The sequence below is a fragment of the Populus euphratica genome, unplaced genomic scaffold (assembly GCF_000495115.2).
Source record: "Populus euphratica unplaced genomic scaffold, PopEup_1.0 scaffold28.1, whole genome shotgun sequence".
Classification (NCBI taxonomy): domain Eukaryota; kingdom Viridiplantae; phylum Streptophyta; class Magnoliopsida; order Malpighiales; family Salicaceae; genus Populus; species Populus euphratica.
Window position 1 is genome coordinate 925,788 of NW_011499862.1, and position 14,188 is coordinate 939,975.

The following is a 14,188-nucleotide window of genomic DNA, read 5'->3' on the forward strand; positions in this document are numbered from 1 at the left end:
ATTACAACGTAAATAACCTATCTTTAACTAAATTTCAAAGTCAATATAGCTATTAGGTAGATTTAATTGCATGTTTTTGACTGCATAATACCACCTATAATATTTAAAAAAGAAAAGAAGAAAAAGCCCCTTGATAATTAATCACACAATTTCACTCCTCATGTAATGATTTTGAGTTCGATCTGCTTGAGATGAATGAAGCTTTGGATAAGATTATAAGTACTGAGATTTATAAAAATAAAAATAAAAATTATTATACACACACACAATAGCTAAAGCTTATAACAATCTTCATTTTATACTTGAGTCTTTTATTAAACAGGCAATTTTCATTTCAAAAATATAATAAATAAATAAATATTATTTATTTTTAGGGTCTTTTATTATGAAGCAAGGGCTTTAGATACTTAATAAATTAGATCCGGTGGTTAAAAAGGTTTATTTTATATTATAATTTTTAAGATTTAAATATTGAGATTGTCGGTATTAAAAAAATATTAAATTTTCTCTTCGTTAACACATAAAATGATTTGAAAATATCCTTATCATAAAAAATAAATTAAAAATAAAAATAAAAGAGAGAGACCATAGATCTATTGGAAAAAAGGAAGAAAAAGGAATTGATTTCCCAAAGGTTTGCTTGATGCAAAATATTTATCGTGTGCCATAAAGTCTTTCTTTATTTAATGCTGCTAAAGCCAAAAAAAAATAAAACTTGTTAGAGAACGCAACACTATTCTCTCCTCCCTCCCGACTCCTTCTCCTTTCCCATACCATGACGAGCTACTTGCTTCTCCTCTCTCTCTCTTGATTCTTCCCTGAAGAACAACAATCCTTTAAAGAAAAAGCCACCACCATCAACAAGGTAAGGCACCCTCTGTCTTCTCTCCTTTCCTTTTCTCTCTTTGGTACTTTTTTTTTGGTTTTATTTTGGCGTCATGAGTTAAATTATATAGAGCATATATATAACATGATAACCCTTTTGTCCAGGTTGTGCATTTCACGCTAGGATTTGACATTCCAGGCAGTTCCATGGAGGTTAGTTAGCACTGTCATTAAGAAACTTTGCTATTTACTTGGTTTGTTTTTTTGCGTGGATAAATGCTCTTTTGTTGATGTTAATGTGGTGTATCTTTATGTGCTGTTGTTGATTTGCTTTGCGTTGATACAAGTTAAATGTTTGTGGGATCACATTAGAATTGTGTGCATAGAGTTTGAAGTTGTCGAGCTTTACTGTTACGAGGTTATTTGATATGGGTTTGGAGACTTTGAGATGAGAATCTGCTTTGGTTTCTTGGATTATTTGTTACTGTTTCTTGTTGATTCCTCTTTCGGTTTGGAGATGTCTAGTTAGTTCTTGATGTTGTCGAACCTGTAACTTATCCGAAAAGATTTGCTGAATGTTTATGAAAAATGATCTGCTGTTGCTCAATTTCATCTGGGTTGGTGACATTGAAGTCATCTTCTTTGTCTATGTTTGGTACATTTGATATGTGGATTTTGCTAGTGATCAGATGAGCAAGAGCTTGTTTTGGAAGAACCATGTTAATAGATCGCGGCATTGAACTTGTTGGCTGGGTGAGGAGAAATTTTGATTTTGTGTACGTGAACGATGAGCATTGTCCGTCTGTTAAAAATATGGTTTGTGGTTTTATCGAGAGATGAAAGTGCTATTGTTTTGTTAAATTTAATTGACATGAAACATGGGATTCCTTTCTTTTAGGTTTTACATTCTGAGTCGGGAATTGCTAGTTGATGAGAAATACTTTTTTCCCCAAGCGGAATACTTGATGAATTCTTTTTGTTTTTTAACATTTAGCTGGTTCAAATGTAAAACCCCGGACTTATAATTAAGGCGATCCTGATGGGTTGCTCTGCAATAAATTTGTAGCCAATGTTGGCATTTTTGTCTACATTAGCATGCACATGTGTGGACATGCAATCTCTTAAACAGTGTCTGGGTTTGTGTTGTTGGATCTCCATCTCCAATGCTTTCACAACCATGGGTGCATCCTTATAGATGAAGGTGATGGTGAACCCCCTTCAAGCAAAAATGCAGGTTACCTAAAGAGGAAGACCGCAAGTGCTTGCAATTCGTTGACTGCTGATAGCAACCATTTTCTATGACATGTCAGCTTATATCAATTGTTTTTCTACAGCCTGCGTATACAATGAATAGAAGTCCCAATTTTATTTTTAATTTAAATATCACAAAACTTCTGAATGTGCACTTGAATCTGTGCTCTACGTCCTTTTTTCCTTTTTAGTTTATTGCTCTTTAGTTTCTTAGTCCCTACCATTTTTGCAGGTAGAATCAAATCAACTGGATCACCATTGCAATTCCACTGAAGAATCATCTGTTATGCAGATAGTTCCTCCAAGATCTCCTGAGATAAGTGGTGTGTGTGGGCATCCGATGGAGAACCCTCGAGTTGGTGATGAGTATCAGGCAGAGATTCCATCCATGCTATCGCAATCAAATCATCTGCAGCATCTAACAATTCCTTCTGGTTTGGATGGGATATTTGAGGCTTCCCATTCCTTTCTAATAGGTTTACCTGTCCCAGTTATGTGGGTGGATAATAATAAGGTAAACAATGGAGAGGATGGAGAGTGTGGATCTCTGAGCCACCCTGGGGATGCAGTTCTTACAGATGAGTCCAGCAAATCTAGAAAAAGCAAAAAGCATTGTACTAGGAAGAAGGAAGGTTCAGAGCTGAATGCTGAATTATTGGATGATGGAAATGAATTGAAACCAGCAACCTTTCAATCGAATGTGTCAGGTGAAGATAACTTAGATCAGCCGTGTAAAAGAAAAGACTACATCCCTCTTCCTGGTTTCCTGCATAACCCCTGGAAAGATGCTGATGTAGATGGTTTTATTCTTGGTTTATATGTATTTGGAAAAAATCTTATCCAGATAAAGAGATTCATAGACAAGGAGATGGGGGAAATACTGTCATTTTATTATGGGAAATTTTACAAGTCTGATGCATATCGTAGATGGTCAGATACCCGAAAGACAAAAAGAAAGAAATGTGTATGCGGACATAGAATTTTTACAGGGTGGAGGCAACAGGAACTGTTCTCTCGTCTGGATCCGCATGTCCCAGTGAATTTTCGAAATACTTTCCAAGAGGTACTTCACAGGTCACTGCTATTAATGCTGGATATGATTTGTTTCTCCATTATTAAAATTCTTTTCTCTCTAACTACATTTATACATCTGGTTAGGTATCTATAAATGAAAAGCAGGAACATTTAGCTGAAGCTAGAGACCTAGAGTTGGCCAGAAATTTAGAATTTCTTCCTGCTAAATAGCAAAGTGGTTAAAAGTAGTTTCAAGATGGTCTTTTTAACTGTTTTTTTTTTTCATACCTCAAACCTTATTGAAGTTAAAAAGTTCTTCCAGTTCCTTAAAGATAGCCTGCGCGAACTCATTTTTTGACTTATTAAAAATGTTATAAACAACCCATGCTGTGAAGCCTCATATATGGAATTCAACTCCTGCCGTTTTTGGGAACACAAGGGTTATTACCTTCTCTAACTGGCTTATACTTAGGAAAGAATTCCACGACGAGATGATCAAACACATTGAGTTGATTTTCCATTACAACTATCTAGCATTGCCTCTCCTTTTAATAACTCGTGGCTTGGAGCTAGACATTTGTGTTCTTTTTTTCTTAAGACTAGAAGTTCTTAAAACTTGCATTGTGAATTTCATGCTTAATCATCTTCTTGCATAACTGATACATCCCTTGGTCTCTATTTTTTATTTCCGCATAAGAAAATATTAGAGACTTTATAAGGGATGGAGTGTGTTCTGGTTACCATTTTCCAGCTGTGGGAACTCATCTAGATTTACTTTCTAGTTTTTGACAGAAAATTGTTGTGTCATTGCTGTTTTATGTGTTTTCTGTTATCAGGTCTCTTTGGATTTTACAAAGGGTAAAATTTTACTAGAAGATTATGTATTCAATTTAAAGGCCATTGTTGGCATCCAAGTTCTTGTAGAAGCTGTTGGTATTGGTAAGGGGAAAGATGATCTCACAGGTCTTGCCATGGAACCTGTAAAGGGCAATCCATTGTTTCCTGGTTGTCCAATAGGCAAAGATTGCTCCTCCCTTACAGCCAGTGACATAATCAAGCTTTTGACTGGGGGCTTTCGTTTGAGCAAAGCTCGTAGCAATGACATTTTTTGGGAAGCTGTTTGGCCCCGTTTGTTGGCAAGAGGGTGGCACTCTGAACAACCGAAGCATCAGGGTTATGTTGATACCAGTCACTATCTTGTTTTTCTCATTCCTGGCATTAAGAAATTTTCAAGAAGAAAACTTGTGAAAGGTAATCACTACTTTGACTCTGTCAGTGATGTTTTGAGCAAAGTTGCATCAGAACCAACACTTATTGATCTTGAAGCTGAAGAAACTAGAGGCAGCATCTGCAACGAGGAGGATGGCTGGGATATAGGAGTCCCGTCAAGCCTGGATGATCAATCCATTTGTCAGCCCCGTCATTATCTTAAACCTCAGGTTTCTAAACGCAATCTGAACCATGTGAAGTTCACTGTTGTGGATTCTAGTTTGGATGGAGGGAAAAAATTATCCAAGGTGAAAGAAATGAGATATTCATCAGATGATTTGAAAGTTATGTCCTTGTTCACCGCACTTTCAAGTAGAACTTGGAAGATTTTTTCGGAGAGCTCACTGGATAAAAATGATCTGGATGCTCTTGGTACGTCATTGGATGGTGAAAAGAAAATGAATAACGTAGACTGCAATGAGGGTAGTACATCTCATGCATGCAGCTCAAACTCTACAAAGTTCACCATTGTAGATACCAGTTTGGTCCATGGAGGAATATCAGTAAGGCCAAGAGAACTAAGATGTTTACCAGTTGAGCATGACTCTGCTTCTGAAATGACAAATTCAACTGAGAATGAAGTGGATTCCTCTGACAATTCACTGGTTCAGCATGCACCAGATGCAGCAAATAGATCCGACTATAGAAAGGGTACATTTGACAAGAGCATCCATGAAAAAAGCTCTGAATTGAAAGGACACCGGTCAAGGGGAACTTTAAAGCACCAATCAAGTCGAAGAGCAAAATCCAGACAGTCAAATAACTTAGTCCCTCTGGTGAAACGAAGGAGACTAACTGCTTGTTCCGATACAGAGATAAGCAATGTCATTGAGAATTTCTCTGGCGGCATTCGGTCAAAACAAGTGGGAATTTGCTGTGCTTTGAAAGCACCAAGTGCTGGTGGTAATGCCTTTAAAGCCCGTGGTTACCGAAAGAAGTTGTCATCAACTAAACCCTCGGCAAGAGGTGGTCCAGAAGAGGCGAATGGTGGAAGGATGTTGAGTGCAAATTGTTTTGGTGTGAGAGAGTCTCGTAGAGAAAATGTGGAACATCAATCCCCGCTTTTGATTGATCTGAATCTACCTCAAATTGCTTTAGCCTCTGATAATGGTGATGTGGTGCCGATGGAGGTGGAAAACATCCAAAGAATAAATGCCAACGATACAAGTTTTCCATCTCCATTGGATAATCCTAACACCGACGCATTGAGCACCTCCGTTGATCTCGCTTCCGCAGCAGAGGAATCTGATATGAACCCCAGAAGACACAGCACAAGAAGCAGACCAATGACCATTAAAGCATTGGCAGCTCTTGAATATGGGTTCTTGGAAGTGAAGAAGACGCCAAAGTGCACTGGAGTTCGTACACACAAGAAATCCCATTTTAAAGTCCTATCTCAGGTCCCACAACAAAGTCAAAGTAAAATAAAGTTATGCAATGTCGGCATTGGTACTGGGGATCCGAATGAAGAAAGGGATGCTAGTGGAGCCTTCATTGTTGAATGAGAATTCCTGAAAGGATGGAAGTAATATTCTCTCACTTACGTACCTACAGGTCAAATACCTTACAGCGCCATCTCATTACAAATCATTCTGCACCACCACCACAATCCATTACTAAGTTTTACGAAGAATAGGATTGAAGTTTAATTAGTCTATATGTTTTGTGATTTTGAGCTCAAGCATTTCTGAGGTTTTTAACAGTGCTTTGACATGGCTATACCATACTTTTAATCAGTTCACAGTAAAGAATTATTGAGAGGGCAACAAAAGCACGTGTTGTAGATTCTTTCAATCAATTATTTCGTAACTATTTAAGGTGCAGAGAGAAACACATTGTTAACGTGATGACCCACTACCTGTCTCGAAGTCACATTTCTTGTGACAATCCGAAAGAAGATGACAGGGTTGCAGCCAAAGAAGACAGGTCTTCAATCTTGTTTTGCATGATTATTGTTTTTTAGAAAAACAGCAGTCTATGTGGACAAATATAGACAGCATCACTTATTACTCTGACTTCTCAGCATTGACCTGCAGTCCTGCAAGCTACTGTTTCAATAAGAAGCCCACTTATTATTCTTGTGTTCTCACCTTTTGCTATCATGTCGCATGAATTCTAGTCCAATAATAGAATCTTTGTGAGCTTAGGATTAGTTTCGCCTAGCGATGAAAATCTTGCAGGATAAAAACTAAAACATATCCTTCATTAACATGAGCTTAGGCTTATCTTTCGTGTCAGACTGTATTTTTGTGAGTTGTTGTATGATGAGGTTCTGGTTTGCGAATTCTTCAAAATTATATCGATTCCTCCTATAGTAAAAATGATTCCTCTTCGCTGATGGACACAAGTATAACCGAACCATGCAAAATCGTAGTGTTACCTGATTTTTTTTTACTGCTGCAATGTTCTCTGCATTCATGTGTTTGATCACAAATATTGCTCGAGGATGTAGGTGGTGGAAAACGATGGCCTCTTTTCTCACCTACAAAGAGAAGCTCGCATCCTATAGAGCTTTTAGGGGAGAAGATGAATGCTTACTCTGGTAATTGCAATTGAAAAATGATAGGTTGCCATTGACAATTGATCGATTCTATCCACTCCACGGTGGCTAGTTGATAATAACATCATTTCTCCTGTCACGGAGAAAGATGATCGTCAGAGTACATTGCTACTACCCTTTTCTTTCTTTGCCATGATACTCTTTGTTTCATTTTTTGCCTCATCCTCATGTCTTCGTGAATCACCACTAGGATGAACAAAACAAAATATATATATATTTCTCTTTGAATGAATATCTTGAATCAACAAGATAAAGATACTGTTTGCGCTAGGAAAATAAATTTATTCTAAAAATAAATTTGTTTTATTTCTTTTTTATATATATTTCGGGCTACCAAAAGAAAAGGTTGTTTATCTTTACTCATTGGGAACCGAGCTTCTTTATTTTGAAATAGAAAGTATATAGGCAAATCACTACAACCCCAATTTTGGCTTTGAAATTTTATGGACACTTGAGAGATCTTTGTGATTTCCTTTTTCATTGTCATTTCATATCAAAATTTAGGACAGATCTTACTTTTCTTTCCATGCTCACCATTTCCACGAAATTTCAGCGAGTTATAAAGGAGAGGAGTGCTAAAAGGGTCTTGAACTCTCTCTTTTACTACTGCTAGTGCTCGCCACACCATAACAAGGTGGATGCCATACAAGAGTTTAGATCCAGCGGATTGCGCGACAAATCTTTTTTTTTTTTATCAATATTAATAAATCCCCAATATTAAAAATAAGAACTTAATGTTCTTTTTTTTTCAATATTAATAAACCCCCAATATTAAAAATAAGAACTTAATGTTGATTGACGTGTGTGTGTAAGAATTATATATTTCATTAGAAGGTTGCATCACACTTCATGGCAATTTCTTAGCTCCTTTTATGCAAGGGATTTCCAAGTGAGAGAAGAAGTGTGCGAGTGACATGGATGAACCTTCTTGTATAATTTTTTTTTATTAATATAAATATTTAGATCAACTTAATTTTATAATATGATATAAATCTTAAATAACCCTAAACAATTTCGAATTCATAATCATTAAAAGCAACTTCAATAATTCTTGAACTCATGGGAGATGATTATTGCTATCATGATGAATTCTTTAAAGCATATTGACTTTTAGTACCATTATTTTTTGAAATTGAAAGTGCCCGTTTTACGAGCATCGCTTTGTGAAACAATAGAATCTAGGGCCTTGCTTGAAACTTGCCTTTCCACTTATCAACTTGAAATCAGTCGAGGCCGACCTTAAAGCTCCCATGTAAAGTGAAAGCTCACCAAACTTTTCAGCAAGAGTCTGTGTGTGTGTGTGTGTATACCCTATTTATTTCCCTAGGTAAAAACCACTCTTCTTATTGTTTTAATGATATCAAAAATTAAAAAAATATATATTTTAATATGTTTTTAATGGTTAAAGGGGGGAAGTATAATATAAGGCTACGTGAATAATTTAATGAGACTTGTCATTTCTCAGGAAGTATATATTAATCCTGTTTATATCCGCAGATCATTTGGTCAATTCATTTTGATATTTAGAAGGAAGCTCTGAGCGATGGTTAAAGTCATTGTTTTTTCATTGTATTTCAAAAATATTTTAAAAAAATCAAATATTTTTTTTAAATTAATATTTTTTAATATTTTTAAATTATTTTAATGCATTGATATTAAAAATAATTTTTAAAAAATAAAAAAATATTTTTTAAATAAAAAATATTTTAAAAAATAATTACCACAATATTTTTAAACCGTCCAAAAGAGAGCTACGTGAATAATTTAATGAAAATTGTCACTTCAATCACTTAGGGACAAGAATGCATGGCACATGAATATTAAATTGTCTTGGTACGGATGATGTATTCGAATTAATCATGTTTCTACAATTATGGAGGCAGGCTTTTCTTCTAGTGACTGTTTATTGTCGTAAAGAAACCACGAGAAAAATAAAAATAAAATTTAAATTCCATGTCACACTTAAATAGAGAGTTAATTATGAAATATGAGCCATTTCCACTATTTAGAAGCGTTTTTTTTTTTTTGAAAAAAACTCATATGTAATACTTGTATTATATAACTTAGTTTAACCATTCAAATTGAAGAATATAAATATTATAAATTATGATAAATTTAAAATATCTAATAAATAAATATTATTATTTAAGTGTAGATTGACATTTTTAAAAACTACTTAATATGACCCAACTGGTATGTTTAACTTTGGTTTCTTGGTATAAATAATATGTTTTTTTTTCTTTTTTTTCTTTCTTGCCTTCACATTTATACCCACCTATCATACTCTTAATCTTTTTTACTTCTTTCTATTCCACACTTTTACATAAATTATAATTTTTTATTTTAAAATTTAATATGATGAAGTTACAATACATTTTACAATTCTTATTTTATTTTGGCAACTAATATACCATGAGAAAATAATTGAAAATTTCAAGAATTCATGTTGAATTTTTATTTTCTTATTTAAATCACAAACTCAAAAGCACTTTATAATTTATTTATGTTAATCTATCTTTTCTATCATATTATACTTTAACTGCTTACTAAATGTTTGATTATAATTTTTATTTTGTTTTTATATAGAAATTATAATATTTTTTATGTTATTTTATATATATATATATATATTAGAAGTCATATCTAGTTTCAAAAGTTATAACTTGATATTTTTTTAGGATTGTCAAAAAATAAAATAATTAATATGCACAACTTGTTCATATATGTAATATTCATAAAAATCCTAACCCGATATATTCAATCAATATAAATCCAAAAATAAATCAAATAAATAGATTTATATTTTATAAAAGATCAAAAATTATAATGGATATAACTATAGGTGAAAACTCAACCAACTTTATCTGATTTTAAAGTCTATCCTCGTGTGTTTTCAAGAAAAAGAATTATAAATATGCAATTTTTTTTCAAACTTAGATCCTATCATGATAAAAAAACAAACAAAAAAAACAAAAAGTTCAACCGTAGAATGATTATAGGAGAAAAAACTTGTACTCTCCATCGTTGAAAATGGTGTCGAACATTTCTGTTCCATATGCATCCCTGTGGCTTGATGCATTGCATGCCTTAATAAGCTCATAAGATCGTTAATATTTGAGATTAGAGAGTATATACATACACATATACACAAATATACACACGCATGTATGTGTGTATGTATGTATATAATCTAGCTAGTGTCTATAAACATATAGGGCTTCATACTTACCCTCTTGATAAATTATTCCACCAAGAGCCATGATTAATTAATCCATTAAAGCAAAAGCTTCTTTATGTGTAATGATGAAGATATATCTTTTTCTTTACTGGCTAAAAATGATTGAACCTTTTACTTGAGTAATCGAAGTTGATCTTCATTGTCGTGTCCTTCGATTTATATGCAAACCCATGTGGCTAAGACGTAGAGACGCTGCCCCAAAAACCAGAGTTTTTACATTTAGTCCAGGGATAGATCTGGTTTAAAACCCTGGTTATTGATTTTATCAGATTATTGTATTTTAATTTGATTATCAAGATTAATTTTAGTTTTTTAATAAATAAAAATAACATTATTTTAATTAAAAAATAAATAATCAACATGTTATAACTAGATTTTTTAACAGATTATCCCATCGGCTTAGCCGAGTTGTCTAAATTTTTAATGTTTTTAATTTTTTTTAATTTAGCCTAGTTTCAATCACGAGTCTTCCAGATTCCAAGTCGATCTATCAAGCAAATCAGATTTTAAAACTATATATTAAATACAAATACTATATATATATAATTTGTAAGAGATCACAAATGGAAATTGAGATTTTTGTCAAATCCACTGTTTATCTATCTATATCTAGATAGATAGATAGATAGGTGTGTGTGAACTTAATTAACCTCGATGGAATGTTTACGTACATCCTTGTCCACAATCCGAGCTGAAAAATCAAACTAGAAGTTAGTGATATGAAGAAGATGTGCATGATATCTAATAAATAGAGATGACTGCTAGAGAAAGACAGGAGCACGATAAGTGGTCACGCTCTCATTTTTTTCCACTCATCGAATTATCAATATGATTTTATTGGTCGCATGGGGAAAAAGAATTCTACTTTTGTAGAATTGTAGTTTTATTATGACTCTATGTAATTCCCTTGAACCATTTAAAACTAATAAAAGAATAGACATATTTTTTATTAAAAATAATATAAAATTATTTTTAGAACTTTACAAAAGAAATGTTTTTTATGTTATAAATTTTTGAAAACCAAATAGTCACATTCTAACTAATAAAATAAAGTAAAAAATAATGGTGGGTTCGTACTAAAATATTTTATTTTATAGCTATTTTAAAAAGTAATATACAAACATCCTTAAAATTTTACTAACTTACCATTTTGAATTGAGAGGATTGTTTTGACTCCTTCAAATTAGAAATCAATTAATGCTACTGTGTTTTTTTTTCCCTTTTAAGTGATCTTAATTTTGATTTATTTTCTTTATACTAAAAAAATCACTGACATGAAAAATAATTGATTAAAAGAAGAAAATTAAAATCAGATGGAGAAAAAATTGATATTTATAAATTTATAAATTCATATGTAAAGAAACTACTTCACATAGGAGGAGGAGGAGGAGGAGCAGTGTGCCTCATGTAAAGAAACTACTTCACATAGAAGGAGGAGGAGGAGGAGGAGCAGTGTGCCTCTGCTCCCTTTTACAGAAACAAAATGCTAGCAAGCCAAATTGCTAACCTCATCTTTACCCTTTTTGGGAAATGACATTAATGCCATGACAGCTATCTCTTGGGATTTGGATGTATGCTAGGAATTAATTTGTTCATGTAAACAGGCAATTGGCTCCAATTAAATATTATTTATGATACCAATTAATGGATAAAAATGAAAAATTCATTTTCAGCCTTTTCTTTTCAATATAAAAACTTGAGTCATTCATACACGTCAATGTCGATCATCGATAATATCCATGCAGTTCTTTGTCGTGATTCAAACAGTTTAATTATAGTAATTAAACATTAAAAAAATATTAACAAATAATTAAGGTCATTAGTCACTATAGAACTGCATATTGTAACCAAATTAATTTTTAGAGGTTAACCGCTGCTTGATTGTCCCAGGTTAATTCTGTCTCCTTGTAGTCTCCCATTTGATTCCTTTCTGTAACTCACAGGCTGTGTTTCAGTTAATTCTGTCTCCTTGTAGTCTCCCATTTGATTCCTTTCTGTAACTCACAGTCTGTGTTTCAAATGGTTAATTATATATTTAATATATAAATGCAATTGGTAGGCATGGTTTTTATTTTTTTAAGAGTTATTTAGTTTAATTAGACGATATATACCGTGAAACTAATATTTGAATATGCATAATTAAAAACTGAGGAGCATGGAGACTGAGCCTCTTGACAATCATGGAGACAAGAAATCTGGGAATCTTTTTTATTTATTTATTATTATTATTTAGCTGCCAATTACGATGATTTAATCCCCCCCCCCCGGTAGTTTTTCTTTCTTTCTAATTGCTTTTGAATCATCAAGCTTTTGAAATATATACTGACTACGATATTGGATGCAAAAGAGTGCATTGAATGCAAGAACAATATTAAATCAATGGCGAAGAAAAGGACGAGTATAGTAATTTAAGTAATGAAAATGAATAAATTTGTAAACAAATGATCTAGACAAGGTGGAAATGGCACGCAACACTAACAATCATGTATAAAAATATAGTCTGCAATAATTGGTGCCTGACTATATGCTAAGTTAAAATTGAGAGATATTTATTTTATTGGGAAATCTAGAGATATTTTATTTTGTTAGAAGCTTGAATTACCTTCTAATTAATGAGATTTTATGTGAGGAAAAGATGACGAAACCTGTGTCATTAAACTCGGATTGATTTAATGGGTCAATTAGTTAGAACAAAGTGAGAAATAATCTGATTTTTTTTTTGAAAAAATACATTATTTTAAATCAACATGAATTGACCATTAACTTATTGACCCAAACATGAATCAGGTAGTGAACCGGGTCGATATTTTATAACCATGAATGAGGCCATACACAGAAACGACGTCTACGATGCAAGCTTGGTGAGTATGATCATTGAATGTTGAATCCAACTATATTAATTAGTAGTGTTCTAAAAAAGTGAGCATCCCCTTATGACCAAAAGGGACAGCTACAGCCAAAAGCTGATTCTACAAGCTGTTGTCCCACATGAATTTGTCCAAAGAATAGCTAGAGCTAGAGAAATTGTCTGTGTAGGACTGATCCTAGCATTTCTTAAATAGTGGATGACGGTGGTGATCCTGCCTGAAAACTATGTATTAAATTGAAATTAAACGCCCAGCTGTACCATTTTAGCCTTGTATTTTTCTGCTTCTTGATGCTTGCATATATATATATAATGTATCTTGGTTATTATCGATGGAGTCTATGAATATTCCTTCAAAGTACTCACCTGCTCGATTAATTAAATTAAGCTCTCGAGGCTTCTTTAATATTTATCATCTCTTTCTCAACCGCCCATTGCATATTAATAATCCATAATCTATCCTCTTTTTGGAGTTCTTTTTATCTTTTTCTCAACTGCCCTTCACGAAATTTCCTCGCAGCAATTCCTGGGGAGTTAGCTCGATGCTTGTGTTCTTGACTATTTGAGTCTTCGGATATGTTCTTACAAGTTTGATTATCTTTGAATTTAACTTATAATTTTATTTTTGTTTTTTCTTATACATCTAAATTGATAAATATACTCTTACTAGAGAAACAAAAAATCCCACTTGGTTGATTAAAAAAATAAATATGAAAAAACATCAAATTAATTAACTCGTATTTTTTTCTAAATTTTTTTATGGTGAATCAAGTCAATTTCAAGAAGATGTTAATATGTTATCAGTTTGAATAATCTAGAACAAATTAGAATTCATGAAAGAACTTGTAGATAGAAAATCAAGTGGACTTGATTTTCGAACAATTCCTTGCGTTTCCAATCATGTCAACACCACAACATTAATGTTTGTAGATATAATAGACACATACCAACCAATATTCCTCATGTTTACAACAATACCAAAGAGTCAGCCATGCACAAGTCCCATCACCATGCACATTGCTTTGTTACGTACAATAATACTCCAGGTTAAAACCGAGAGATGAAGGAGGGTTAAAATTAGTTACTGTTCTTCTGCCGCAGACTGCACAAAAGGAAGCCATTGTAGAGTCCAAGAGGCAAGGCAACTGTAATTTATGACCAGCTA

At 33.1% G+C, this 14,188-nt stretch overlaps 1 protein-coding gene across 2 annotated transcripts; it reads left to right on the forward strand.

The window, feature by feature from the left end:
* Positions 1–678: 678 nt before the first annotated feature.
* Positions 679–6,201, forward strand: LOC105125063 (uncharacterized). Of its 2 annotated transcripts, none has more exons than XM_011025352.1 (4): positions 679–865; positions 991–1,038; positions 2,309–3,139; positions 3,927–6,201. In XM_011025352.1, exons 2-4 carry the CDS (start codon positions 1,033–1,035, stop codon positions 5,862–5,864), a joined length of 2,775 nt encoding a protein of 924 aa, XP_011023654.1. In that variant the 5' UTR covers positions 679–865; positions 991–1,032; the 3' UTR covers positions 5,865–6,201. The 2 variants fall into 2 exon arrangements, with proteins under 2 accessions (XP_011023654.1, XP_011023655.1); XM_011025353.1 differs by having other exon boundaries at positions 2,369–3,139.
* The last annotated feature ends 7,987 nt before the right edge of the window (positions 6,202–14,188 follow it).